Genomic DNA, 25,093 nt, shown 5'->3' with positions numbered 1-25,093 from the left:
GACTCAAAAGTGACAGGTGTCTGTGCTTCACTTCGGGACCTTCTCTTGTGTGTTTCAGGGATCATCGACAGTACCATTGGGGAGCAGCGGCAAGTGGTGGCTGTGACCGGAGATGGAACCAATGACGGACCTGCCCTGAAGAAAGCAGATGTGGGCTTTGCCATGGTAAACTTATCCCCCCAGGCCCCTACTCTGCCCCCATGCTCATGGCCCCTCCAGCCCCATAGAGCTATCCTTTGGGAAGATGAGACCCGAGGCCCCATCTCAGGAAGCTCCAGCTACACTGATTACATACACACACATACACACACACACACACACACACACACACACACAGAGACACGTGCAGACACACACAGACACACATGCCCACACACACAGAGGCATACATACATACACATATATACAGAAACACGCTCATGAGCACACACACATATACACCAAGAGACACACATACATACAAACATACACAGAGAGACACATATGCACAGACACACATGCAGACACACAGAGAACACGCACAGATATGCGCGCGCACACAGACACGCTCACGAGCACATACATACACACAGAGACACACATACATACACACACAGAGAAACACATGTGCACAGAGACACACACGCCTGCACACACACACAGACACACACAAAACACACAGAGACACACATGCAGATATACGCACAGACACACAGAGATACATACATACAAATACACACAGAGACACACATACACACACACACACACACACACACACACGCACACTATATTGTGCACAGCCAAAGCTCACACACTTCTTCCTGGTTGGGGGAAGGTTGGTCAGACTAAAAGCCAAAGAGCACTAGGCTGTGTGCCTTAGTGAACTCCGAAGACTAGATAAGAATCATTGGCCATTGACACATGAAACCCTGCTGCCAGAGCTGGAGCTGGCACTCTCCCTGAAGCAGCTACGTGTTGCCTTTATTCTTGCTCTGTTTCTTAGAGACCATGCAAAAGGAAACCAACTCAGTGTCCCAAATTCATTCCAAATTGGTCAAGTCTAGATGAATGAAGACTTCCATCTCTCCTGACTTTTCTGCTTGCTTCTTGCAGAAATAGTCATGGGCAACATTGTTCAGTCATTTCACTTGTATATAACTCTTCATGACCCCATATTGGGGTTTTCTTGGCAGAGATACTGGAGTGGCTTGCCATTTCCTTCTCCAACTCATTTTACAGATGAGGAAACTGAGGCAAGCAGGGTGAAATGACTTGCCCAGGGTCACACAGCTAGGAAGTGTCTGAGGCCAGATTTGAACTCAGAAAGATGAGTCTTCCTGATTCCCAGCCCAGTGCCCTATCCACTGCAGTGCCCCTAGATGCCCAGAAATAAATATCCTGTTTTTATTAATCTGTGAACGTGCATTATCTTTCCAATAAAATGTAAGGTCCTCTAGGGCAGGGACCATCTCATAGCAAAAGGGCTTATGAATTAGCTGTCATGTTTTAGCAAAGACATGGATGAGCTAGGGAACATTCAGAGGAAGTCAAGCAGGATGGGGAAAAGGCCTCCAGATTGCACCCTTTGAAGAGCATCTAGGGGGCAGGTATGTGGTGCAGTGGATAGATCACCGGAACTGGAGTCAGGAGTACCTGAGTTCAAATCCAGCCTCAGACACATAACATTTACTAGCTGTGTGACCCTGGGCAAGTCACTTAACCCCATTGCCTAGCCCCCCCCCCAAAAAAAAAGCATCTGAAGAACTAGGAATGTTTAGCTTGGAGAAGAAAAGGCTCATGAGAGCTGTCTTCAAGGGTGTGAAGGGCAGTCACATGGAACAGGGACTGGACTTGTGTTTGGCCCCAGAGGGCAGAACCAGGAGCCATGGGAGGAAGTTAAAAAGGGACAAGTGTGGGCTTGTCTGGAAAGACTTCCTGGCAATTTAGAGTGGGCCCAGAGCGAAGTGGCATGAGTCGGGTGCTTGGGAAAGGACTAAAAGGTAGCAGAGAGCCAGAGAGTGGAGAATCCTAGGAGCAGACTTTTACCCAAGAGCTTAGAGCAAGGGAATGACCCAATCAGATCTCTGCCTTAGAAAAATGCCTTTGGCTTCGTATGGAGGGTGGGTCAGGCCAGAGACAGTGGAGGCAGGGAAGCCAGTTAGGAAGTGCAGAAGCCAAAGGCAGTGATTTTTTTTCCCCAGTTTTCAAAGACAGCCCTTCTAATGATAAGTTTCTTTGGAGTATTTAAAATAGGACTTGACCACAAAGCACTATTTTATGGCCAGATTTGCAATACTACATCACCCAGCATAAAGACCTGGGAAGAAACTTAGAGGTTATATAGTCCAACTTTCTGTTTTACAGAGGAGACAGCTGTATGTTTGAGACTTCATTATTCAATGTTTTAGGACAGAAAGGTGCTACGAGGGAAAGAGTCTTGGAGTCAGGAGGCCCTGAGTTTGAATCTTGCCTTGGACATTAACTAGCTGTGTGACCTTGGACAAGTCACTTGACCACTCCTGCCTCAGTTTCCTCATCTGTAAAATTACCATTAGCAGCCCCTACCTCTGAGAGTTATTGGGAGGATCAAATGAGTTAACATATGTAAAGTGCTTTGCAAACCTCAAAGTACTACATAATCGCTAGTTGTTATTACTATTACAGGAAGGAAGTCACTATCCTGTGTAAAATTCTAATGTTGTGTCTATGGGCTCCATGCCTGTAGCAGGTACTCAATACACAAATGAATGAATGAATTAATGAACAAATGAACGAATGAGTAAAGGGGTCAGATAAAAGAGTGGATTTTATGCCAGCAGTGACTTTGCCTTGATCAGAAAGGAAGGGAAGAGCTAGGAGATGAAAGTGGTCTATTGGGAAAGTCATTCCCATGGGTCTTCTGTGTGATTCTCCAGGGGATTGCAGGAACAGATGTGGCCAAGGAGGCTTCAGACATCATCCTAACTGATGACAACTTCTCCAGCATCGTCAAGGCAGTGATGTGGGGCCGAAATGTTTATGACAGCATCTCTAAGTTCCTCCAGTTCCAACTGACAGTCAATGTGGTTGCTGTGATCGTGGCCTTCACGGGAGCCTGTATCACACAGGTAAGCACCATCTTGCTGTCAGGTCAGACTCAGTGGACCGGCGACTGAGGTCCTTTCAATGAGGGCCAATGAGGTAGAAACAAGACCAGTGTCCTTGTCTAAGAGCCTTCCTGTATAGAAAGCAAGTTCTAGCAGTTTTAAACCAAAGTAGAGAGAGGGGATCCATGATGGACCATGTAAAGGGAGGGTATCCAAGGAATGAGAACAGTACTGGGAAGGCCAGGCTTACGTCTCCCAATATGTTTCCAATACTGAGAGGCTCTTGGATCAGGAGACCTATTCTATCTTCATGGGCACACTAGTCTTTAAGGTCTGTATTATATCATAATGAGTGAAAAACTAGGCCTGCCAAGAATTTTGCCAGCATTGTCTCTGACCCAAGCTTTCTTATGTTTTTGTAAATGAAGGGAGAGCCAGGTGATAATCAGCCCATACTGTTTACTCCCTTTCTCTTGTGATTCCATTTGCTTCTCCTCTTCGTCAACTCTGGGAGACTGTGAGGGATCCTATCACTTCTTTTCTTTTTTTGTGTTGCTAGGTTTTTTTATTCACATAAAACACTTTCATGGGGCCAAGATGATGGAGAAAAGGCAGTGACTTGCCTGAGTTCTCCCCAAAATGTCTTTAAATAATGCCATAAAACAATTCCTGAAGTGGCAGAACCCACAAAAGGACATGGTGAAATAATTTTTCAGCCAAAGATAACTTAGAAGGTCAGCAGTAAAAGTCTGTCACACCTGGGTGAGAGTGGGGTACAATCCAATGGAGGCCATGCCAGCACAGCCTGGGCCCCAGCAAACCAGGAGTAGGCCTTGGGAACCACTGAGCCAGTAGCAGAAGAGGCTGCTTCTGTGTCTGTGGAGACAGTAAGAGGGTTGAACAACTCATCAGAAGGAAATTACAGGAGTCTCTTTGCTAGCACTGAGGCAGGACTCTGTTGCTTTGCCCATACTGAGATCTGGGTTGCAGTACTGAGTGGTAGTTCTGGGGTGAGGAGGAGCACTAGCATAGCAGAGCTTGTGGCCATAGTGGAGTGGTAACCCTCCTCATAGTTCCAGGGCAGAAAAGAGTGCTTGTGGTCACTCACAGACTAGAGCACAGGCCATAAGGGTAGTAAGGATAGATCATACCACCTGAAAACTTATAGGTACCTAGAAGTATCTCTGAAAATAGCTGCACAAAACACCCTGGAAGCAGAGCCCCACTTTAACAAAGAGTTAAAAGTCAAGAAAGAGACTGGGAAAATGAGCAAACAACAGAAAAAAATCTAACCACAGAAAGTTACTGTGGTGACAAGGAAGATCAAAACATGTATTCAGAAGAAGATAGCAAAGTCAAAACTCCTACATCCAAAGCCTTCAAGAAAAATATGAATTGGTCTCAGGCTATGGAAGAGCTCAAAAAGGATTTGGAAAATCGAGTAAGAAAGGTAGAAGAAAAAATGGGAAGAGAAATGAGAATGATGCAAGAAAATCATTTTTAAAAGAGTCAACAGCTTGGTAAAAGAGACACAAAAAATACTAAAGAAAATAACACCTTTAAAAAATTGGCAGGGCAGGTAGGTGGTGCAGGGGCAGCTAGGTGGCACAGTGGATAGAGCACTGGCCCTGAAGTCAGGAGGACCTGAGTTCAAATCCAGCCTCAGGCCAAACACTTGACACTTACTAGCTGTGTGACCCTGGGCAAGTCACTTAACCCCAATTGCTTAAAAAAAAAAAATTGGCCAAATGGTAAGAGAGGTACAAAAAGCCAATGAGGAGAAGAATGCCTTGAAAAGCAGAATTGGCCAAAGGGAAAAAGAAGGTGCAAAAACCCACTGAAGAAAATAATTCTTCAAAAATTAGAATTGAACAAATAGAAGCTAATGACTTTATGAGAAATCAAGAAACAATAAAACAAAACCAAAAAAATGAAAAAATAGAAGACAACGTGAAATATCTTGTTGGAAAAACAACAAACCTGGAAAATAGATCCAAGAGAAATAATTTAAAAATTATTGGACTACCTCAAGCCATGGTCAAAAAAAAAAAAAAGAGCCTAGACATCATCTTTCAAGAAATTATCAAAGAAAACTGCCCTGGTATTCTAGAAGCAGAGGGTAAAATGGAAATTGAAAGAATCCACTGATCACCTCCTGAAAGAGATCCCAAAATGAAAACTGCCAGGAATATTAATAGCCAAACTCCAGAGTTCCCAGGTCAAGGAGAAAATATTGTAAGCAGCCAGAAAGAAACAATTTAAGTATGGTGGAGCCACAGTTAGGATAACACAAGATTTGGCAGCTTTTACATTAAAGGATCAGAGGGCTTGGAATATGACATTCCAGAGAGCAAAGAAGTTAGGATTATAACCAAGAATCAACTACCCAGCAAGACTGAGTATAATCCTTCAGGGGAAAAAAATGGACATTCAGTGAGATGAAGGACTTTCAAGCATTCTTGATGAAAATACCAGATCTGAATAGAAAATTTGATTTTCAAATACAAGACTCAAGAGAAGCATAAAAAGGTAAACAGGAAAGGGAAATCGTAAGGGACTTAAGGTTAAACTGTTTACATTCCTATGGAATGATGGGAAGATGATATTTGTAACTATGGCATTATTTAAAGGTGTTTTGAGGAGGACTCAAGCAAGTCACTGCCTTTTCTCCACCACCTTGGCGCTTCCTCCCATGAAAGTATTATATGCAGATAAAAAACCCAACAACACACCAAAAAAAAGAAAAGAAGTGGTAGGATCCCTCATAGTCTCCCTGAGTTAGTGATGAGGAAAAGCAAATGGAATCACAAGAGAAAGGGAGTAAATAGTATGGACTGATTACTTCAGTTAACTTATAACTTGTATATAACTTATAACTTGTAACTGATGCTTCTTATGAAAAGATAATACTTGTAACTCATTAAAAACTTTCTCATTATTAGAGCAGTTAGAAGTATATATAGACAGAAGGCATAGATGTGAATTGAATGTGAAGCAATGAAGCAATGTCTAAAAAAATAAAATTAAGGGGTGAGAGAGGAATGTAGTGGTATAAAGGGAAAGGGATGGGTGGACTGGGGCAAATTGTCTCACATAAAAGAGGCAAGAAAAAACTTTTACAGTGGAGGGAAAGATGGGGGAGGTGAAGAGGAGTGAGTGAACCTTATTCTCATCAAAATTGGCTCAAAGAGGGAATAACATACACACTCAGTTGGGTATAGAAATCTATCTTATCCTACAGGAAAGTAGGAGGGGGAAGGGGGTAAAAGAAGGGGAGGGTGATAGAATGGAGAGCAGTTTGGGGGAGGGGGGTAGTCAGAAGCAAAACACTTTTCAGGAGGGACAGGGTGAAAGGAGAGAGAGAATAGAATAAACGAGGAGGAGGGAATAGGGTGGAGGGAAATAACAGTTAGCAATAGTAACTGTGAAACAGATTCTGAAGCAAGTTTCTCTGATAAAGGCCTCATTTCTCAAACATATAGAGAATTGAGTCAAATTTATAAAAATAGAAGCCATTCCCCAAATGATAAATGATCAAGAGATATGAGCAGCTTTCAGATGAAGTAATCAAAGCTATCTATAGCGTATAAAAAAAATACTCTAACTCACTATTACTTGGAGAAATGCAAATTAAAACAGTTCTGAGGTACTACCTCATACTTATTAGATTAGCTAATAGGACAGAAAAGGAGAATGACAAATGTTGGAGGGGGATTGGGAAAAACGAGACATTAATGCACTGTATGTGGAGTTGTGAACTGATTCAGCCATTCTGTAAAGCAATTTGAAACTATACCCAAAGGGCTATGGAACCGTGCATACCCTTTGACCTAGCAGTGACATTACTAGGTTTGTATCCAAAAAGAGAGAAAAAAAAACAAAAAGGAAAAGGACCTATCTGTACAACAATATTTATAACGGTTCTTTTCTGTTGGCAAAGAATTGGAAATTGAGGGGATGCCTATTAATTGAGAAATGGATGGACAAATTGTGCTATGTGATTATGATGGAATACCATTGTGCTATAAGAAATGATGAGTTGTGCTATAAGAAATGATGAGCAGGATGCTCTCAGAAAAACCTGGAAAGACTTTCATGGGCTGATGCAAAGTGAAATGTACTGTGTGCAAAGTAACAGCAATATTGTAAGATGATCAGCTGTGAACGACTTAGCTATCCTCAGCAATACAGTGGTCCAAGACAACTCTGAAGGACTTACGATGAAAAATGCCATCCATCCCCAAAGAACTGATGGTGTCTGAATATAAACTGAAGCTTACTATTTTTTACTTTATTTTTCTTGAGGTATTTTTTGGTTTATGTTTTCTTTCACAATATGACAAATATGGAAATATGTTTTGCATGACTGGACATGTATAACCTATATCAAATTGCTTGCCTTCTCAATGAGGGGGTTGGGGAGGGAGGAAGGGGGAGAATTTGGAACTCAAAATTTTATTTTTTTTTTAGCTTGATCTGTTTTTTTATTAATTTATTTTGATTTATCAACAATCACTTCCATATGCTTTTGAGTTGAAAATTTTTCTCCCTTCCTCCCCCCCACCCTCCCCAAGATGGTGCACAATTTGATATAGGCTTTACATTTATATAGCCATTAAACATATTTTCACATTAGTGAAGTTGTAAGTAAAAATTAAAACCAATAGGAGGAACCATCAGAAAGATGAAACAAAACTCAACAGAAGGTAAAAATAAGTGATAGCGATTTGACTTCCATAGTTCTTTCTTTGGATGTGGACAGCATTTTCCATCCCGAGGCCTCTGGAGATGTCTTAGATCCTCGTAATGCTGAGAAGGGTTCAGTTTATCAGTATTAGTCATTGCACAATGTGGCTGTTATTGTGTATAACATTCTCTTGGTTCTGCTCACTTCACTCAGCATCAGACCATACAAGTCTTTCCAAGTTTTTCTGAAGTCAGCCTGTTCATCATTTCTTATAGCACAATAGTATTCCATTACATTCATATACCACAACTTGCTCAGCCATTCCCCAATGATGGGCATCCTCTCAATTTCCAATTCTTTGCCACCACAAAAAGAGCTGCTATGAATATTTTTGTACATGTGGGTCCTTTTCCCATTTGTTTGATCTCTTTGGGATATAGCCCTAGAAGTGCTATTGCTGGATCAAAGGGTATGCACATTTTTGTAGCCCTTTGGGCATAGTTCCAAATTGTTCTCCAAAATGGTTCATTTCACAACTCACCAACATTTTATTTTCCTTTTTCATTCTCCAACATTTTTTTTTTTTTGTCTGATAGGTGTGATGTGGTACCTCAGAGTTTTGATTTGCATTTCTCTAATCAATAACGATTTAGAGCTTTTTTTCATATGACTGTAGATGGCTTTAATTTCTTCATCTGAGAACTGTCTGTTCATATCCTTTGACCATTTATCAATTGGGGAATGGCTTGTGTTCTTATAAATTTGTCTTAATTCTCTATATATTTTAGAAATGAGGCCTTTATCAGAGAGACTAGTTGTAAAAATTCTTTCCCAATTTTCTACCTTCCTTCTAATCTTAGTTGCATTGGCTTTATTTATGCCAAAACTTTTTAATTTAATGTAATCAAAATTATCCATTTTGCTTTTCATAATGTTCTGTATCTCCTGTTTGGTCATGAATTCTTCTGTTCTCCTTAGATCTGATAGATAAACTATTCCTTGCTCTCCCAGTTTGCTTATGGTATCAGCCTTTATATCTAAGTCCTGAACCCATTTTGACTTTATTTTGGTATATGGTGTGAGAGTCTATGCCTAGTTTCTGCCATACTCTTTTCCAGTTTTCCCAGCAGTTTTTTTCAAAGAGTAGGTTCTTATCCCAGAAGCTGGGGTCTTTGGGTTTATCAAATAATAGATTACTATAGTCATTGACTACTGTGTCTTGCATATTTAACCTATGGAACTCAAAGTTTTAAAAATGAATGTTAAAAATTGTTTTTACATATAACTAGCGAAAGATGAAATACTAAATATTTTTTAAAAAACACTTTCATGATGCCATCATCATTAATAGTAGCACCTGTATTTTAGACTGGGGGTGGTGATAACAGAATCAATTCATTTTTCATCAGTGGAGCAGCAATTCTTAAACACAACACACGCACACACACACACCAATCATGAGTGGTACCTATACCCTTTACTTTTGACACTGAAATTGTTTCCTAGTCCCTGATGCTACCCCCCTTCTCTAATGAACTCTCCCTTGTACCAAAAAACCCCCACCCCCAAACCAACAATAAACAAGCTAAAGTGTTCCACAAAACCACCAGGTCTGAATCACTCCTCTTCCCCGGTTGTGATCTCTTTCATCACCTTTACCAAGGTTTGGAAGTTTGAACTCATTCTTACTTAGACTTTTGAAATCCTTGTGAAAAATAATTTGTCTCCCTCATCCCTCAGATTGTGGCCATCAGTTAAGCAAAGGGAGAAGCTCTCTGGTAGAATCCCAGGACCCACTCAGCTCAGGAGGCTGCAGTCATTAGGGGAGGTGGGGCTTGACCTGGATCTTTAAGTACAAATGAGAAGAATTTGGAGAAGAAGAAAGGAGGAGGGGGGTATGATGAGCTGGAGACCAGAGGAGGGCCAGGGTTAAGGCTGGAGAGGATAGCCAGGGTCAAACTGTGGGGAGCCTCAAACCACCATGATCATCATTCACAGATGGGTCATTGAGCACCTATTATATACCAGGCACTGACTCTGGAATAAGTGCCTGAATTGCCTTTCAGAGCTCTGGAATTTAATGGACCTTGAGCATGGGGAGCAACGTGGATTAGAAGCCATGTGGTGGCAGACTTGGAGGCTGAGGACTGGGGCTCTTAACCCAGATCGGCAGGAAGGGCTTGGGCATCGACCTCCAAGATCTCTTCCATTGATTCTAGACTATAATCGTATGATCAGGGTGGATCATAGGGTCCTATATCTAGAGCTAGAAGGGACCCTAGAGGCCATTGAGTCCAAGCCCCTCATTTTGTAGAGAAGGAAACTCCAGAAGAGGCTCTGAGAAATGTTGTTGTTCAGTCTGTGTTCTTGAAGCGTATCCAATGACATCAGGAGGGTGATGTCTTGAATTGCAAGTGAACTGGATTTAAGTGAGGCAGAGATGTGCAAAGTCACCGGCCTCATTCTCTCCTCCAGAGTCATTGGAATCCATTGGCAAGATATAGAGCAGGACAACTGGTGATGGCCTTGGGTTCAAGGGGGAGACCTTGGCCTTTTTAAGCTAAGGTCTTTCCTAGGTCTCAGTTTGTCTGAGGCAACACCCATTCAGTGATTCAAGGCCAGGTAAGAACTGAGGCAGAAGGTGGCCTAGTTTGTCTTCCCAAAGGGAAGGGGAGGGGAAGACCCTCAGAGTTTCTGGCCAGAACAGAAACAAGTGCTATTGAAGGAGGAAGGGAAAGACAGAAAGTAGGAACACTAGTGAGAAAGTTGCTAAGGAGCCCAAGAAAGTAGGTGATAAAGGCCCTAGGGCTGCTGCCACGACCTGGTGAAGAGGTGCAGGTGCGCGCGCGCACACACACACACACATATTCTAAAAGTTTAGCTAAGCACTGTGCCAAACCTCACAGCAGTAACACAAGCAGTGGGGCATATCACGATCACACTTGCTCAAAAGAGCTGTCGCATGTTTTCATTTGAACAAAACGCCAATAAAATGGAGCCCAAACTGGGTGGCTTTTTTTTTTCTTTTTACAAAAATCAAAACTCCCACCTGCTCAGTAGGGAAGTATTTCTGTAAGGTAATTGTCAGCACTGCTTCTGATGCATGTCTCTGAAAGACCTAAGTGGTGCCTTGCTCTCCAGGAGCTAACTTCTTCCTTCCCATCCTTTCTGCCCACAGGACTCCCCTCTCAAAGCAGTTCAGATGCTGTGGGTGAATCTCATCATGGACACATTTGCTTCTCTGGCACTGGCAACAGAACCACCCACTGAGTCCCTCCTCCTGCGAAAGCCATATGGTCGAGACAAGCCCCTCATCTCCCGTACAATGATGAAGAATATTCTGGGCCATGCCATCTATCAGCTCACAGTCATCTTCACCCTGCTGTTTGCGGGTAGGCTGCTTCTGCCAGCGAAAGCCTGTTTGCCCAACGCCCTTCCTGCTGCCAGCCAGGCTTGCGCTCACATGTTAGCCTTGATTACGTGCACTTCAGCTCAACCCTCTAAACTCCCAGGGGCTGCCCACATACGGAAGACGGGTGATTGGCCTAGCTCAGCAGGGATAGAGTCCAAATGGGTTTCAGGTTTGCACAGAAAAGGTCACATTCTAAACAAGTTTGAGTCAGGGAAGGAGATACTTTACAGAGTTATGGCTAGAGGAGCATGGGTCTGTCTAGAGCTGGAAATGATCTCAGGGACCAGCTAGTCAAATCTTTTCATTTTAAAGTCGAGTGAACTGGGTCCAATCCAGGTGAGGTGACTTTCCCAAGGTCAAGTGGCCAAATCAGATTTTGAACCCAAATCCAACTTTCTGTCCACTCCACCAGGCTGCCATGCTTGACCAAATAGAAGCTAGAGGTGGTCAGAGAAAATAAAATGGACAATTTGGGTTATATAAAATTGCCTTTGTGCAAACAAAGTCAATGCAGCTAGAAAGGAAACAGGAGAGGGGGAGGAACTTTGTTGCAAATTTTTCTGATAAAAAGAGACAGAGACAGACAGACAGAGACACAGAGAGAGAAGCCAGAGCCCAGTATATTGAGTAGAGCCTCTGAAATATCCTAGCCTTGGACAAGTGGCTCAGCTTCTTAGTACCTGAGGCCACTCTCTAAGACTGTATGTTGCAGAGAAGGTGCATACACGGGTGGAGGGAATTTTCCTTATCTGGGAACAGACATGCAACCCCTCACTTGAGGGAATCAGGAAAGGCCTCACCTAAACAGCTAGGTGGCACAATGGCTCAAGACTCGGAGTCGGGAAGACCTGAGTTCAGATCCTGCCTCAGATGCCTTAGTAACTGTGTGACCCTGGACAAGTCACTTAACCTCTGTTTGCCTCAGTTTCCTCAGCTGTAAAATTAGAATAATAAGGGCATCTCCCTTGCAGGGTTGTTATGAGGGTCAATCTATGCAAACCTCAAATATTAGCTAGTATTCTCCTCCTTGAAGAGGTCAGCAATCTTGGCCCAGGAGTTGACAGGCTATTGTCCTGAGATATAATCTGACCATGAAGAGGAAAGAAATGAAAGGGCAGGAGGGGAGGGATTGGGATCCAAGAGGAGGAAAAGGGGAAGGGGGAGGGTCAGGAGCATATGACTCTGCCCCTGATCCATGCTGACACATATGGTCAGCTTGTCTGCTTCCGCCTCCTCTCTCCCATCCCCCTTCTCCTCACTGTCCTTGATTAGGGGGAGTTTTTATTCATCCATTTCAGTTCAGTTCATTGATTAAGCTCTTCCTCTCGGCCAGGCCTTGGTATTGTGCCTAGCAGGATTGTGGGGGATACCCAGGCAAAAGTGAAACAGGCCCTGCCCTCAAGGAGCTTATATTCTATGTGAGGGAAACAATAGATAAACAGAGAAGCAAATAAATACAAAGTCATTTTATGGGGAATGTGAGCAGAGTGCCAACAGCTGCAGGAATTAGGAAAGGTCCCATGTATAAGCTGAAGAGGAAGCCTGGGAGAGAAAGAGGGAGGAGGGGAGTGCATTCCAGGAATAGGGGACAGGCTAGGCAAGCACACAGAGACAGGATCTGAAGGAAGAAGCATCACCAGCACCCCCACTCCCACCCCCCACCAGCGCTCCCACCACCCCTACCTCCTACTCCCACCCCCCCACCACCATCACCCCACTCCTACCCCCCCATCAGCACTCCTACTCCCACCCTCCTACCATTACCACCCCATTCCCACCCCCCCAGCACTCCTACCCCTAGCACCACCAGCACCCCCATTCCCATCACCCCTACCACAGAAAAGGTGTTCAATCCTAGATATTATCAAAAAGACAAAATTGATGACTGGGTGGGACATGCCAAAGCTCTCAGGGAACATTCAATTCACTGAGTTTGCCTGGAGGCCAGGAAGGACCATCAGACAGACCACCTGCTGCTCCCCACTATGATGTCCCCAGACCCAGTGCCAACTTCTCCAGCATTATACATCCCAGTTTCCACCCCTTGCCTCACCTGTTAGACCGATCATTCCAGGTGAATTTGGAGCTGACCCAACAGGGCCTCCTCTTTAGTCTCTCAGATCCATCTCCCCTTCCCCAGGAGGGTTCCCTGGAATTGTCCTTAACCCCCAGCACAGGCCTGTGACATTTTAGACTGAGGTGGCATTCTTTTCTGGTGACGGCATGTTGCATCATTGCATGGGCACTGCCATGGGATCATCTAGAGGTAATTCAGGGCTGTCAGACTTCAGGCATTTGTCTCTGCAAATTCCAAGGTTGTGATTGTTGCATCAGGGGCCTGGCTGCTAACGGGTGCCTCTGCTCACTCCATTCCAGCTAGGTGGAGCCTGCTAAGGAAACAGATTCAACAGGTCAACCAGATTGGGGATTAAAAGAACAATACCGAATTGGGGATAGGGCAAAGGGACTGTTTCAATGACCTGGAAGAACAAATTCATTTCAAGTCTCCTTTTTTGGGCCCCCATCTATGTGCTTTTTTATGTTTATATTATGTTTATCTCTATAGAAATATTATATATTTATATTTATGTTTACTTGGTTTTTTATGATTGATGCTAATTCTTGCCTGATGTCTAATTCTGAGCTGTTCAGTAAAGTAGGCTACAGTCTGTTAACCTGGTAAAACTTAGGCTCGTAGGATCAGAGGTTTAGAAGGCAGAGCTGGGAGGTTAGCTAATCCAACCTCCTTCATTTCACAGAGGAGAAAACCAAGGTTTAGGGAGAGGAAAGGACTTGTCCAAGGTCATACGCCTAGGAAGAAGCAGAGCCAGGATTCTGAGGCCCTCTGACATTAGAGCCAATACTCTAAACCATTATAACATAATGCTTTACGTTATTTAAAGGTATTAACTCAAAAGTGATCGTTGCATTACTTTGAAAGTAGCAAAAATGACATTTCTTTCAAGTCAGACTTTTCACTCATTCTAAATTGGCTTCACTCCCTCCATCCTGTCCCCATCAGTATGGAGCAGTAAGACAATAGTTATTGACCTTGAGTAAGTCATTTCCCTTTTCTGAGCCTCAGTTTTCTCATTTCTAAAATAATAATCATTGAGCTATTTACTTCATTGAGTTTTTATAAAGAAAGTGCTAATAGAAAGGTGAGTCGTTATTGATAATCACTACAAGTGTAGACGGGAATGAATCAAAATACTGGGTCCTAATTTATTGATAGATCAGGACCAGAACCTATGATTTGGGCCTCAGGAGCTGGGTCAAGTTTCTCAATCAAAATCCTTAATGGATTGTCCCCATCACTGTGCTGGGAGTTTGGGTGAACCCTGTGAAGTTGGAAGCCCCTCCATCTCTAGGCCCAAACAAGGGTTTGTGGCTGGTCTGAGCAACTTCACAGCGGGGAGCGAGTGGGGAAAAGTGAGGCTGAGCAGAGCATGCATGCTCTTTTACCTCTCTTCCCTCCTCCACCCCTGTTGGGGTCTGCTGGGAGCTGCCCGTTCACCACCTCTCTTCTCCCTCTCTTCTCTTCCTCTCCATTCTAGGTGAGGTCATGTTTGACATTGACAGTGGCCGGAATGCCCCTCTGCACTCCCCACCTTCAGAACACTACACCATCATCTTCAATACTTTCGTTCTGATGCAACTTTGTAATGAAATCAATGCCCGTAAGATCCATGGCGAGAGGAATGTCTTCGAAGGCATTTTCAGCAATCCCATCTTTTGTTCCATTGTCCTGGGCACCTTTGGCATTCAAGTAAGAGAATCTAGGCCAGTCTTGCCACCTACTTGCCATGTGACTTTGGGCGAGTACTGACTCTGGGTTGCCATTTCCCCTTCTAACAAGTGGAAAACACTAGAAACTGAAGAGTACTTATTAAATGCTTATGCCTCTGCCAAGCACAGTATTAAGAACTGGGTGTACAAATGGAAGTAATAAGCAAGACTTCTTCTAGCTCAGAAGGGAGGAAACAATTCATAAAGGAAGGCCTTTATGAGAAGAGAAAAGGGAAGGTTAACCTAGAAGATGGACCAGCCCGAGGCAAAACTGTGAAGGAATATTTTCTGGTCCTGGCACCTCCCCTTCAGCCTTAGGCCACCACCATTAGCACTTTTGCCCAGGTGACTGGTGCTCAGCCTCTTAAGCCCCAAGATCCCCATCTACTTTCACCTCAGAAGCAGATCTTCTGGTCGTGGATAAGGTTTAATCGAGAATAGTGGGTGGCTCAGTAGGTTTCCCCTGCCCAAGGGTATTTGCATTTGAATAAACTTTAAGCCCACGGGGAGCTAGGTACAACAGTGATTTCCCTAATCAGCAGCAGACTTTCCCAGATGCCAGAGTGGGCAGCTCACTGAGCCTCTGAGTAAGGCTGGCCCAGGAACTCTAATTTAAGGTTTGTCCAATTGGCCAGATCAGGGGAGAAGGCTGAGTGATCTGTTTGGGAAGGCTGGTGGGGTGGTCCTAACTCTTGGCTTTCAATCTGACTTGAAGAAAAGACATTAAATCTTCACTTTTCCTTACATGGGAGAGGCGACAAGGGAAGCAAGTTACTGAGCCCAAGTCACCACAAAGTTGGAGAGGGGGGAGGGGAGGAAGAGAGAGACCACAGGAGTGAGCTCCAAGGAAAGGGCTCCTTAAACAGCCTAGCAAGACCACCCCTGCCACAGGGCCTCCTCCCACTGCCAGCACTAGGTGGGGTATGGTTTCATCAAGTGGTTCTTTGTTGGGCGGAAGGAATTCAAACATGGCCCCAAGCTCACTGGCCAGGTATTTCCCAAACTCAGACTTTCCAAAAACATTGTGCTGTTCCACAGGTATCCCTTACTCGGTACTTCTTTGAAATTCCCCAAATTTAGCATTTATTTTTTCAGAAGAAAACTTCTTCTTTTCCCTCTGCCCCCTCCCCCAAAATTCCCAGGAAAAAGTCCAGGCTTGAGCTCACAAGTGACTGGTAGGTACAGCCAGCCCGGGCACCTGAAAAACCAAACCAGGATCAGCAACCCCAGCCTCTTAAGTCAAACCAAGGGGAATACTGGCTCCCTGAGTATAGAGAGTGGGAACCAGTAAAACAGAAGAGGCCATTAGTACCTATGGTCAGCCTCATTCCCACTCAGCAAACAAACCCTAGAATACCTCTAGCTTGTTGCCAGACAGTGAGGCCCTTGCCACTTTCTCTGGGATACTTTCTCTGATTACCAGTTACAAGTGACCATCCATCACTTTTAGAAGCAGTGCCTTCCTGGAGCCCTGTGGCAGGTGGTATTCACACCCTGTCCTGCTAAATACACCCTTAACTTTGGTGGGTAGAAACCACTGAGTACGTGGACACAGAAGCCAAGGATAAGGCTTTGTTCAGCAGCAGAAAATGGGGGGCCTGCAGGGAGTGGTCATGTTTTTCTCCTATCTGCCTCTCAGGCCAACAGGGATTCCCCCCTTCCTTCCAGGGCTGGGGAACCTATGGCCTCAAGGCCACCTGTGGCCCTCTAGGTCCTCAAGTGCAGCCTTTTGACTGAATCCAAGCTGCACAGAACAAATCCCCCATCATAGAAGGATTTGTTCTGTAAAACTTGGACTCAGTCAAAAGATCAAACCCAAGATGAAACTTCAACCCTTCAGAGATTTTCTGTAAATGCTGCTTTCTGTAGAGAGAACTGACCACCTGCTAACAGATTCATCACACCGTCTCCTTTGCTCTATTTCTCCAGATCGGTTTAGAGCAAAGGTTCTTTACCTGGAGTCAGTGAACTTTTTTGTTTTTTTACATTTTGATAATACTATTTCAATATAAATTATTTCCTTTGTAATAGTATCTATCTTATGTTATGCATTTTAAAAAAACAATTTTGGAGGAATGAATAGGTTTCACCAGATTTCCAAAGGGGTCTCTCTCTCTCTCTCTCTCTCTCTCTCTCTCTCTCTCTCTCTCTCTCTCTCTCTCTCTCTCTCTCTTTCTCTCTGTCTCTTTCTCTCTCTCTGTCTCTCTTTCTCTGTGTGTGTGTGTCTCTCTGTGTGTCTCTCTGTCTCTCTCTCTCTGTCTCTCTTTCTCTCTTTCTGTCTCTCTGTCTCTCTCTCTCTCTCTCTGTCTCTCTCTCTCTTTCTATCTCTCTGTCTCTCTCTCTCTGTCTCTTTCTGTCTCTCTCTGTCTCTCTCTTTCTGTCTCTCTCTCTGTCTCTCTCTCTCTCTCTCAGACACACACACACACACACACACACACACACACAAAGAACCCCTGGTTTAAGGAATTGGTTAGCCCAAGGCAAGGTTGGCCCTATACATGAGCCGGCTAGATACCTACCTTCCCCACTACCATCAGTAGTCTGCCTGCCCACAGCTCCTGAAATCTGCCACCCTTAATAGTTGCCCCTTTGGGAAAAGCATTATCTGCCCAAAGCCTGTGTTAGAATGCAAAGATCCTGATATCCAAGTAAGGTTTGATGGGAATGGGACAAGGTGATGATAAGGTCCTCCATAAGGATGCTAGGCCTGGGCGGAGGGGGGCGAGGGGGAAAGGAGGAAGGAAAGGGCAAGGCAGCAGAATGTAGAGCAGAAATGGAGGTAGAATGCTTGAGACATATTTGGCCAACTCCCAATCGTATCCTGAGATATCAAATCAATGGCAGCCATTAGAATGACTATAATACCTGGCCCTGAGCTTACTGATACCAGGGAGCAGAAGAGGGGTGAATCCAGGTTCTGGGGAGTTCCTATCTTGCTGGAGAAACAGGCCCTACCCTTCTCTACCTTCCCCCCCCCACACTCATCACCCACACACCTCCAATGAGCAATAAGTACTTAAGGTACTGGGGCATTAGGGTGGGCTTCCTGAAGAAGATGGGACTTAGAATCAAAGTTGAAGCTGGAAGGGACCTTTAAAATTATGTAGTTCAACCCTTTCATTTTACATGTGGGGAAACTGAGATCCAATTGAGGGAAAATGAAAGTTCACGGTCCCCCAGCAAGCTCTCTCTAAGACCCTGTGGGTCAGTGGAATTCACATGGAAGTCAGGGGGAGGCTGGAGAGGGGGTAAGAAGACAGGAACAGTGTGGCCACCCCTGCCACCCAAACCTCTGGCTTAGGCCCCCTTTTTCTCTTACAGATTGTGATTGTACAGTTTGGCGGGAAGCCCTTCAGCTGCGCACCTTTGACCATTGAGCAGTGGCTCTGGTGCCTATTCATTGGTATCGGGGAACTCGTCTGGGGACAGGTAAAAAACCTCACTTCTTTGGTGTTCTTGGCCCAGCCCCGCAGCCTTGGCTTACACAGGCGCCATCATTGGTGCCGTCCCTATGGTGGAGTGGGAATTTGCCCAGCATCCCTGGGCTCTCATTCCAGCTTTACTCAGCGGAGCTGTTCTGTGACCTGGAGGCCCTCCGACATTCTGTGGGCGTTCCTGTTAACCTTTCTTTACTCAGGTCATGCCACTGGCTCACTTTCTTTTCCAGTCATATAGCAATCTCCCCGTCAATGGCTTTTAGGCTTTTTATGTATACACGTCATTGTTGTGGCCATTGTTGGCGGGAGGGGAGGGCAGCTCCCATTGCCCTTGGGGTCAGCAGAAGGTTTGACGCTTCTGATATTGCATTGGTCATATGTCACCAGAAGAATATTAGGATTAGAAACAATATGTTTTTATTATATTCTCATATTATATTAATGCTATTAATAGTTGTTACCATAGAATATTAATGTTGTATAATAACATTTTATGTATTGACCCTGGGCAAATCACTTAACCTTTGTTTGCCTCAGTTTCCTCATCTGTAAAATGGAGATAATAACAGCACCTACCTCCCGAGGCTGTTGTGAGGATCAAGTGAAATAGTCATTGTAAAAAGCACGCAACCCAATGCCTGGCACATAGTGAACACTTAATAAATGCTGCCTACTATTGTCAGTTATTACTGTATAATTTCTTGTGGGCCCAAACCTATGATTTCATCAATGTAGGGAGCTGCCGGTGGGAAATGTTCTCTTTTGATGCAGATTGATATCTGCTCTGTAACTTATAGCCTTGGAGAGTTCCCTAGAATACTGAGAGGTTAGCTGACTTGCCCAGGATCACACAGACAGTATGTGTCAGATGCAGGACTTGAACCCAGGTCTTCCTGACTTTAAGGCTACCTCTTTGTGCAATATATTGTATAATATTATATTATAATGATCAGAGATGTGCTGGTGAATATTTAACAACCAGTTCTTGGGGGGGGGGGGAATGGGTACATGACACATTTTTATGTTTAATCTGCATCATTAAGATTTTCACCATCATTTTCTTAAGTCTAGGTAATGGACAAAACAATAAATCCATCTTTAATTTGTAACATTTATCAATTTCCAATGTGTAGATGCTCACATTGAAAATTTTATAATAGACTCAAAATCTGTCCAGGATGGCTCCATTGGAAATTGATAAATGTTACAAATTAATTAATTAATTCTGAAACAGAATGTGGAATCACAGACGTAGACTTGGAAGGGACCATAGAGTTCATGTAGGCCAGCCAGCCAGCCAGCTCCCTAGGGTTACAGAGTAGGAAACTCAAGCCCAGGGAGAAGTGCCCAGCCCAAGTAAGCAGAGACGAAATAAGCACTTCTTAAGCACCAGCTTTGTGTTATTTATACATATTATCTCATTTGATTCTCACAGCAGCCCTAGGAGGGAGGTTTTGTTATTATCCCCATTTTACAGATGAGGAAACTGAAGCAGGCAGAGGTGAAGTGATCTATCCAGGGTCACACAGCTAGTTAAGTATCTGAATCCAGATTTGAACTCAGGTCTTCCTGATTCCAAGTCCTGGACTCTATTGATGCCACCTAGCTGTCTCTGTAAGTAGCAGAGTGTCAAGGAAGAGGGCAGATGGTGCCAACCCAAGGAGGTCAGGTACAGCAGAGAGGAAAGAGGGGGGAGGACAAGTTCAGTAGGGACCAAGAACCCAGGCTAGGAAGTAGGAACAAAGAGTCTAGGCAACCAGGGATCTGAGCACCAGGAACAAGATTGCAGCTTACCACTGAGCTAACTGCCCAGACTAAGCCCAGAGTGTGGGCAGTCCCTAGCCTGTGGGGAGAAGCAAATAAGAGGGCCTGGGTGTAATGGGAAACAAGGCAGTAGCCACATAAGAGTACATGAGCTGAGTGCTGATACATACACACACACACACACACACACACACACACACACACACACACACACCCACCCCTGATGAGTCTATGCTAGTAGCCAGAGGGGGAAAGGGGGAAGCAGAGCCTCATAGGTACACGGCTTGCTTGGGACTTGTGCTAGAGCCCAACGCCTTGTATTAAGCTGGGTCTCTGGGAAATTCTTATAGACAGCCCTTCATTGACAAGCATCTCTGTTTGCCTTCTGGGGGCTTTTGATACTGCTTAGGTCATTGCCACCATCCCCACCAGCCAGCTGAAGTTCCTGAAAGAGGCAGGGCATGGGCCAGGAAAAGATGAGATCACTGATGAGGAGATGGCAGAAGATGAGGAAGAGATTGACCATGCTGAGAGGGAACTCCGCCGTGGCCAGATCCTCTGGTTCCGAGGCCTTAACAGGATCCAGACTCAGGTATACCACTGGGGAGAAGTGGGAGGAGGAGCGACAGTCAGTTGCTTTGGAAAAAAGACACGTTCACCACTCAGGTCCTTCAAATCCCCTTAAAGTGTCCTTTCAAGAAAGTAGCATCCAGTTGTGCATGTCTTTGGAGGGGTGTGCCCAGTTGATTTTACTTTAGTTAACATTGGTTGCTTTTCTGCCTAGAGAGACTGGAAAGAAGCAGAGGATGGGAGAGCTGGGCTTAGACCACTGAGGGATGTCCTTCTCTTCCATTCTGATCAGTTTCACAAAGCAGGTTGCCATATTGTTGTTGTTTCTTTTTTTTTTTTTAATCTAGTCGGTGACCCAAAAAAGAAAAGAATTCCAATTGTACAAAATTCAACACAGCTTACTTCACAAAAATAGACACTCAGGGACGCTACCTATGCAAATTATTTTTAAAAAAAACCAATGTGACAGTACAAACCGGTTATCCAGACCAAATATGTTTGGCCTATTTTGAGCCATTTCTTCTTCTATTCTAAATGTGAGCTGGTCTCCTCCCTCCCAGCTCTGAGCCCAGGTTGATTTTCTCCATGGGAATTCTTCTCCCAGATGGTGCAACATAGAACTCAAGGTGTGTTGGTGGTGGTAGAGGGGTTGAAGTGTATAGGGAGGGGTTACGTGTGGGATTTTAATTAGCCTTCCTTCAAAGCATGAGGGACGTTGGCCCAAATGGATGAAATAGATCAACTCCCATTCTGGTTTCCGTAGCTGACCATGCTGAAGTCTGGGTGAGTGAGGATACTTGGTAATCTGTTTAAATATGGAAAACATATTTAATAGAGTAATTTCAACAAGGTCTACTAAAGCTAGAGTCATTATCTGGGTCACCCTCTTTTCTCCCTAACCTTCTAAGCACCATCTTAAGAGCCAGTCTAGTTGAACACAAGACAAAATGCAACCCAATAGCCAAATTCTGGGGCTTAGTACAATACTATTTCTGAATAGAGTTCTCTCCAGTCCAGTCATCCAGAACCCCAGCTGTTTATGCTATAGCATTCCAAATTATTAGCATTCACAAGGTCTTTTTTTTTATTGTTGTGCCTATAGGATGATCTAACCAAAGCAGAAAGGAAAAAGCAAAGATCAACCATCAGATCACGGAAACTATCTCGGAATTGAATTGTCCCTTTCTCAGACCTTTCTTAATAAAAAAAAAATCCCTCTTTTAAAAGACCTGTCCAAAAAGATTATCTTCATATAGCTTTAAGACACCAGAAAGGAGGGAAAGGATGGGGAAATTCTTAGTGACATCCTGAATACTTCTGGTAAAATGACATGGGCTCATCCTACCCAAGTGCCTTCCTAATTGACATGTTTAAGTGGTAGTCATTGGGTTTCCCAGCTGTGTATGTGGGGGAGGGAACGGCGGAGGGGCCGGGACAGGAAGGGATGCTTTCACCAAGCACAACCTCACCATTGTTTCTTCATTTAGACCAAACCTATGTTTATTTCAATTACCTGAGGTTGGCAGCTGGGTGAATCCACGGCCTAAAAGCCTTATTTCTCACAACTTGGTCCTAAACACCCTCACTTCTGTACTTGTATTTTGTGTCTCCTGCGCTGCGCCCTAAGCCCAGTACTGCCTTTCGAAGTGACCCTGCTGAACAGGCCCAGTATTTTTCAGCTCAGGATACCTAGTAAATGCCATATCTGGTTTGAATAAACAGAAATACATTCAGCTAATAGGGTAAGGTGGATGTGAGTCTATTGATTCAAAAGAGAGCATATCCTGGAAAAAATCAGGGCTAATGCAATGGATGGCCTCATGACAATGCTACGGTTCTTTAAAAAAAAAAAAAAGAAGGAAGGAAGGAAGGAAGGAAAAAAAAGAAAGAAAAGAAACCGTCGATGCTACTGGGCAGGCTTCTCCACACTGACTTGCCCTGTTCCTGGGCCTCTCTCGCTTAACCTGACCTGAATGCACAAAGCCTCCTTTATTTGAACACATGTAGTCGGCTGATGCGGTTGTAGGTGCCAAATCAGACGCATAGACATGAGAATTCGTAAATGCTCTCCACCCCAACTAGAATAACAGAGCGTAATGGGACACACACAACATTGTTGGATTTTGCCTAGCAGCCTCGGAAGGGAGCCCTGCCCCGTGCTCTGCCTCCTGGCCTCCTGCCGACAACATTTGGGTCTCACTTCCAAAAAGGCCTAGTCGATTCCTGAGACCCACCCAGGTCCTTGCTGCAGCCCAAGCAGCCCCTTCATTGTTTGGGGAGATGATTGGGTACCCTCCTTTCCCCCCACCTAAAGTCAGTATACATGGCTAGAAGAGAAAGCAAAGGCTCAGAAAACATTTGCTTTAGCTTCTGGATTTTAAACTCATGTGGAGTTGGTCTCAAAAAAAAAAAAAGAGAGATGGTTAACAGCCAAGAGTGTATCCTTCCCCTCCCAGTGAGCATTGTTCTCCTCTTGGGAGGCTGCCCCAGCCTGGGGAGGGAGGGGGGAAGAAGGGGGGAAGGCCCTCTCTTTGGCAATGGCCTTGGAGAAAATCAGATCTCATTCCTTTATGGTCACACCACGTTTATGACCCCAGACAGTATTTCCTGCCTGGCCTGGACCTCCCCTCCTCCACCTCCTTCCACAATCAATGACTTTGGGATGCCTCCAGAATTCAGATGCACCCTCAGAGGACCCAGATCTGTCCCTGTGAAGGACATACAAAGACTATAGAATAGGCCATTCCCAAAGAGGAGCCCCCAAAGTGGTGTGGGAAGCAAGGGGGAGGACTCTGAAAGGGAACACCATCCGCTTGGATGTGAACATCTGAGTCTGTTTCATAATTAGTCTAATTGGCCTTGTTGCCTCAGAGTCACACCACCTAGGCTTGATTTGGCAAGAAATAAAAATCTCCAGGCAACCCCAAAAGGAGAACAGGTTCTACCAGCAGCAAATGAAGCTAAGATCAGAGTGCTGACAGCGATAATCCGAAATCACTCATTTCTCTCACTAACCTTGCGCTCATGCCCCTACAGACAGCTAAAAAAAAAAAAATTTTAAAAAACCCACACACAGAGCCTCAACTCATAAGAAATCTAAAAACAGACTCAATCTTGTGCACAAAATCCACATTGTTGCTCTGAGCCTTGGGGGGAGGGAAAATGCAGATGTCATGTCCCCTCCTCCCCCCCCCCTTGCTGCTGTGGAGCAGGGACTCTCCCCAGTGCCAGCAAGCCCACAGGCTTGGTGGGAATCTTGTATTGCCATAGTTTTGAAAGTCTACCCCTCTTAGTTAAGCAAATTCTCCTTTTGATATTTCCTAGGGGATATTTTCCTGGCTGATAAAATAAGATACTCAGAAATCTGATCATTTGGACAGAGTAATAAAAGTGAGTAATTAATAGAGTAAGAACTTGATCATTTAGGGTGCTCTAGGCAGAATTTAAAGTTATAAATGAGAAGATGGTTTTGAAGTAATGCGGTATTATTACTTTCATGGAGTATGTAGAACAATTAGAAATAGGTTAACTAAGTGTTGCCTAGTAGAGGTACTTAGGAAGTCTGCTTTAATGGCTAGAGAAGTGGGTTGTAATGTGCGTGTTGTATATACGGCTAGGTCCAGAGTAGTGCAAATAATGAATCTCCTTGAAGTAGTCACATTATTCTAATTCATGCTGCGTATTTCCATTGGCTAGAGCCAATGACCATACTTTACAATAATCATAACTTCGAATAGTGCACCTTCGAATGCTTAAGACCACTTTGGGGAGTTCATTAGTCGCAGTAACTGGGACCTGGCTGAATGGTATCTTTTAAATGCCTGAAAATCTTTTGTTCTCTTAATTAGTTTCAGTAACCCCCTACCATGCCCTCCTCCCCCATACACTCACAGTCTTGTTCGAATTAAGCACTTCTTCAACAAGCCCATTCTTCATGGATAGCACAGAGGTCAACCTCAACCCAGCCCTATCCAAATTGATTATATTTTCCTAATCGAGTCCCCTTTCTCCTTTCCTAACCCCATTCCCTCCTTCCCTGTCTCTAGGAGGGTAGTACAAGCCAAACTTTATCTCATTTTCTCTCCCACAGATGGAGGTAGTGAGTACTTTCAAGAGAAGCGGTTCATTTCAGGGTGCCGTGCGCCGACGTTCTTCGGTCCTCAGCCAACTCCATGACGTAACCAATATTTCTACCCCTACTCACGTAATTCTCTCTGCTGCCAATCCCACCAGCGCTGCTGGGAGTGAGTCTTGATTTCCCTTTTCTGATCATCTTTAAGCAAAAAAAAAAAAACCCAAAATATATAAATATATATATATATATATACACACACACACCAAACCCCCTCTAAAAAAAAAACAAGACAAA

General features: G+C 44.2%; 1 protein-coding gene across 12 annotated transcripts in view; it reads left to right on the top strand.

The window, feature by feature from the left end:
• Positions 1–25,093, top strand: part of ATP2B3 (ATPase plasma membrane Ca2+ transporting 3) — a 137,222-nt gene that overhangs the window by 102,557 nt on the left and 9,572 nt on the right. For 5 of the 12 annotated variants that reach the window (XM_078147746.1, XM_020977271.2, XM_020977270.2 and 2 more), the window contains 6 exons: positions 59–165; positions 2,895–3,086; positions 10,931–11,144; positions 14,722–14,933; positions 18,275–18,382; positions 20,564–20,746. In XM_078147746.1, the coding sequence (XP_078003872.1) occupies positions 59–165; positions 2,895–3,086; positions 10,931–11,144; positions 14,722–14,933; positions 18,275–18,382; positions 20,564–20,746 (1,016 nt within the window). Of the gene's footprint in view, positions 1–58; positions 166–2,894; positions 3,087–10,930; positions 11,145–14,721; positions 14,934–18,274; positions 18,383–20,563; positions 20,747–24,048; positions 24,115–24,814; positions 25,026–25,093 lie in introns of those variants that run through there. The other 7 variants (XM_020977275.2, XM_020977273.2, XM_020977272.2 and 4 more) reach the window with 4 other exon arrangements.

The sequence above is a fragment of the Phascolarctos cinereus genome, unplaced genomic scaffold (assembly GCF_003287225.1).
Source record: "Phascolarctos cinereus isolate Bilbo 61053 unplaced genomic scaffold, phaCin_HiC Scaffold_8;HRSCAF=390, whole genome shotgun sequence".
NCBI lineage: Eukaryota > Metazoa > Chordata > Mammalia > Diprotodontia > Phascolarctidae > Phascolarctos > Phascolarctos cinereus.
The sequence above is the reverse complement of the archived record's forward strand: the minus strand, read 5'-3'. Positions and strand labels throughout refer to the sequence as shown.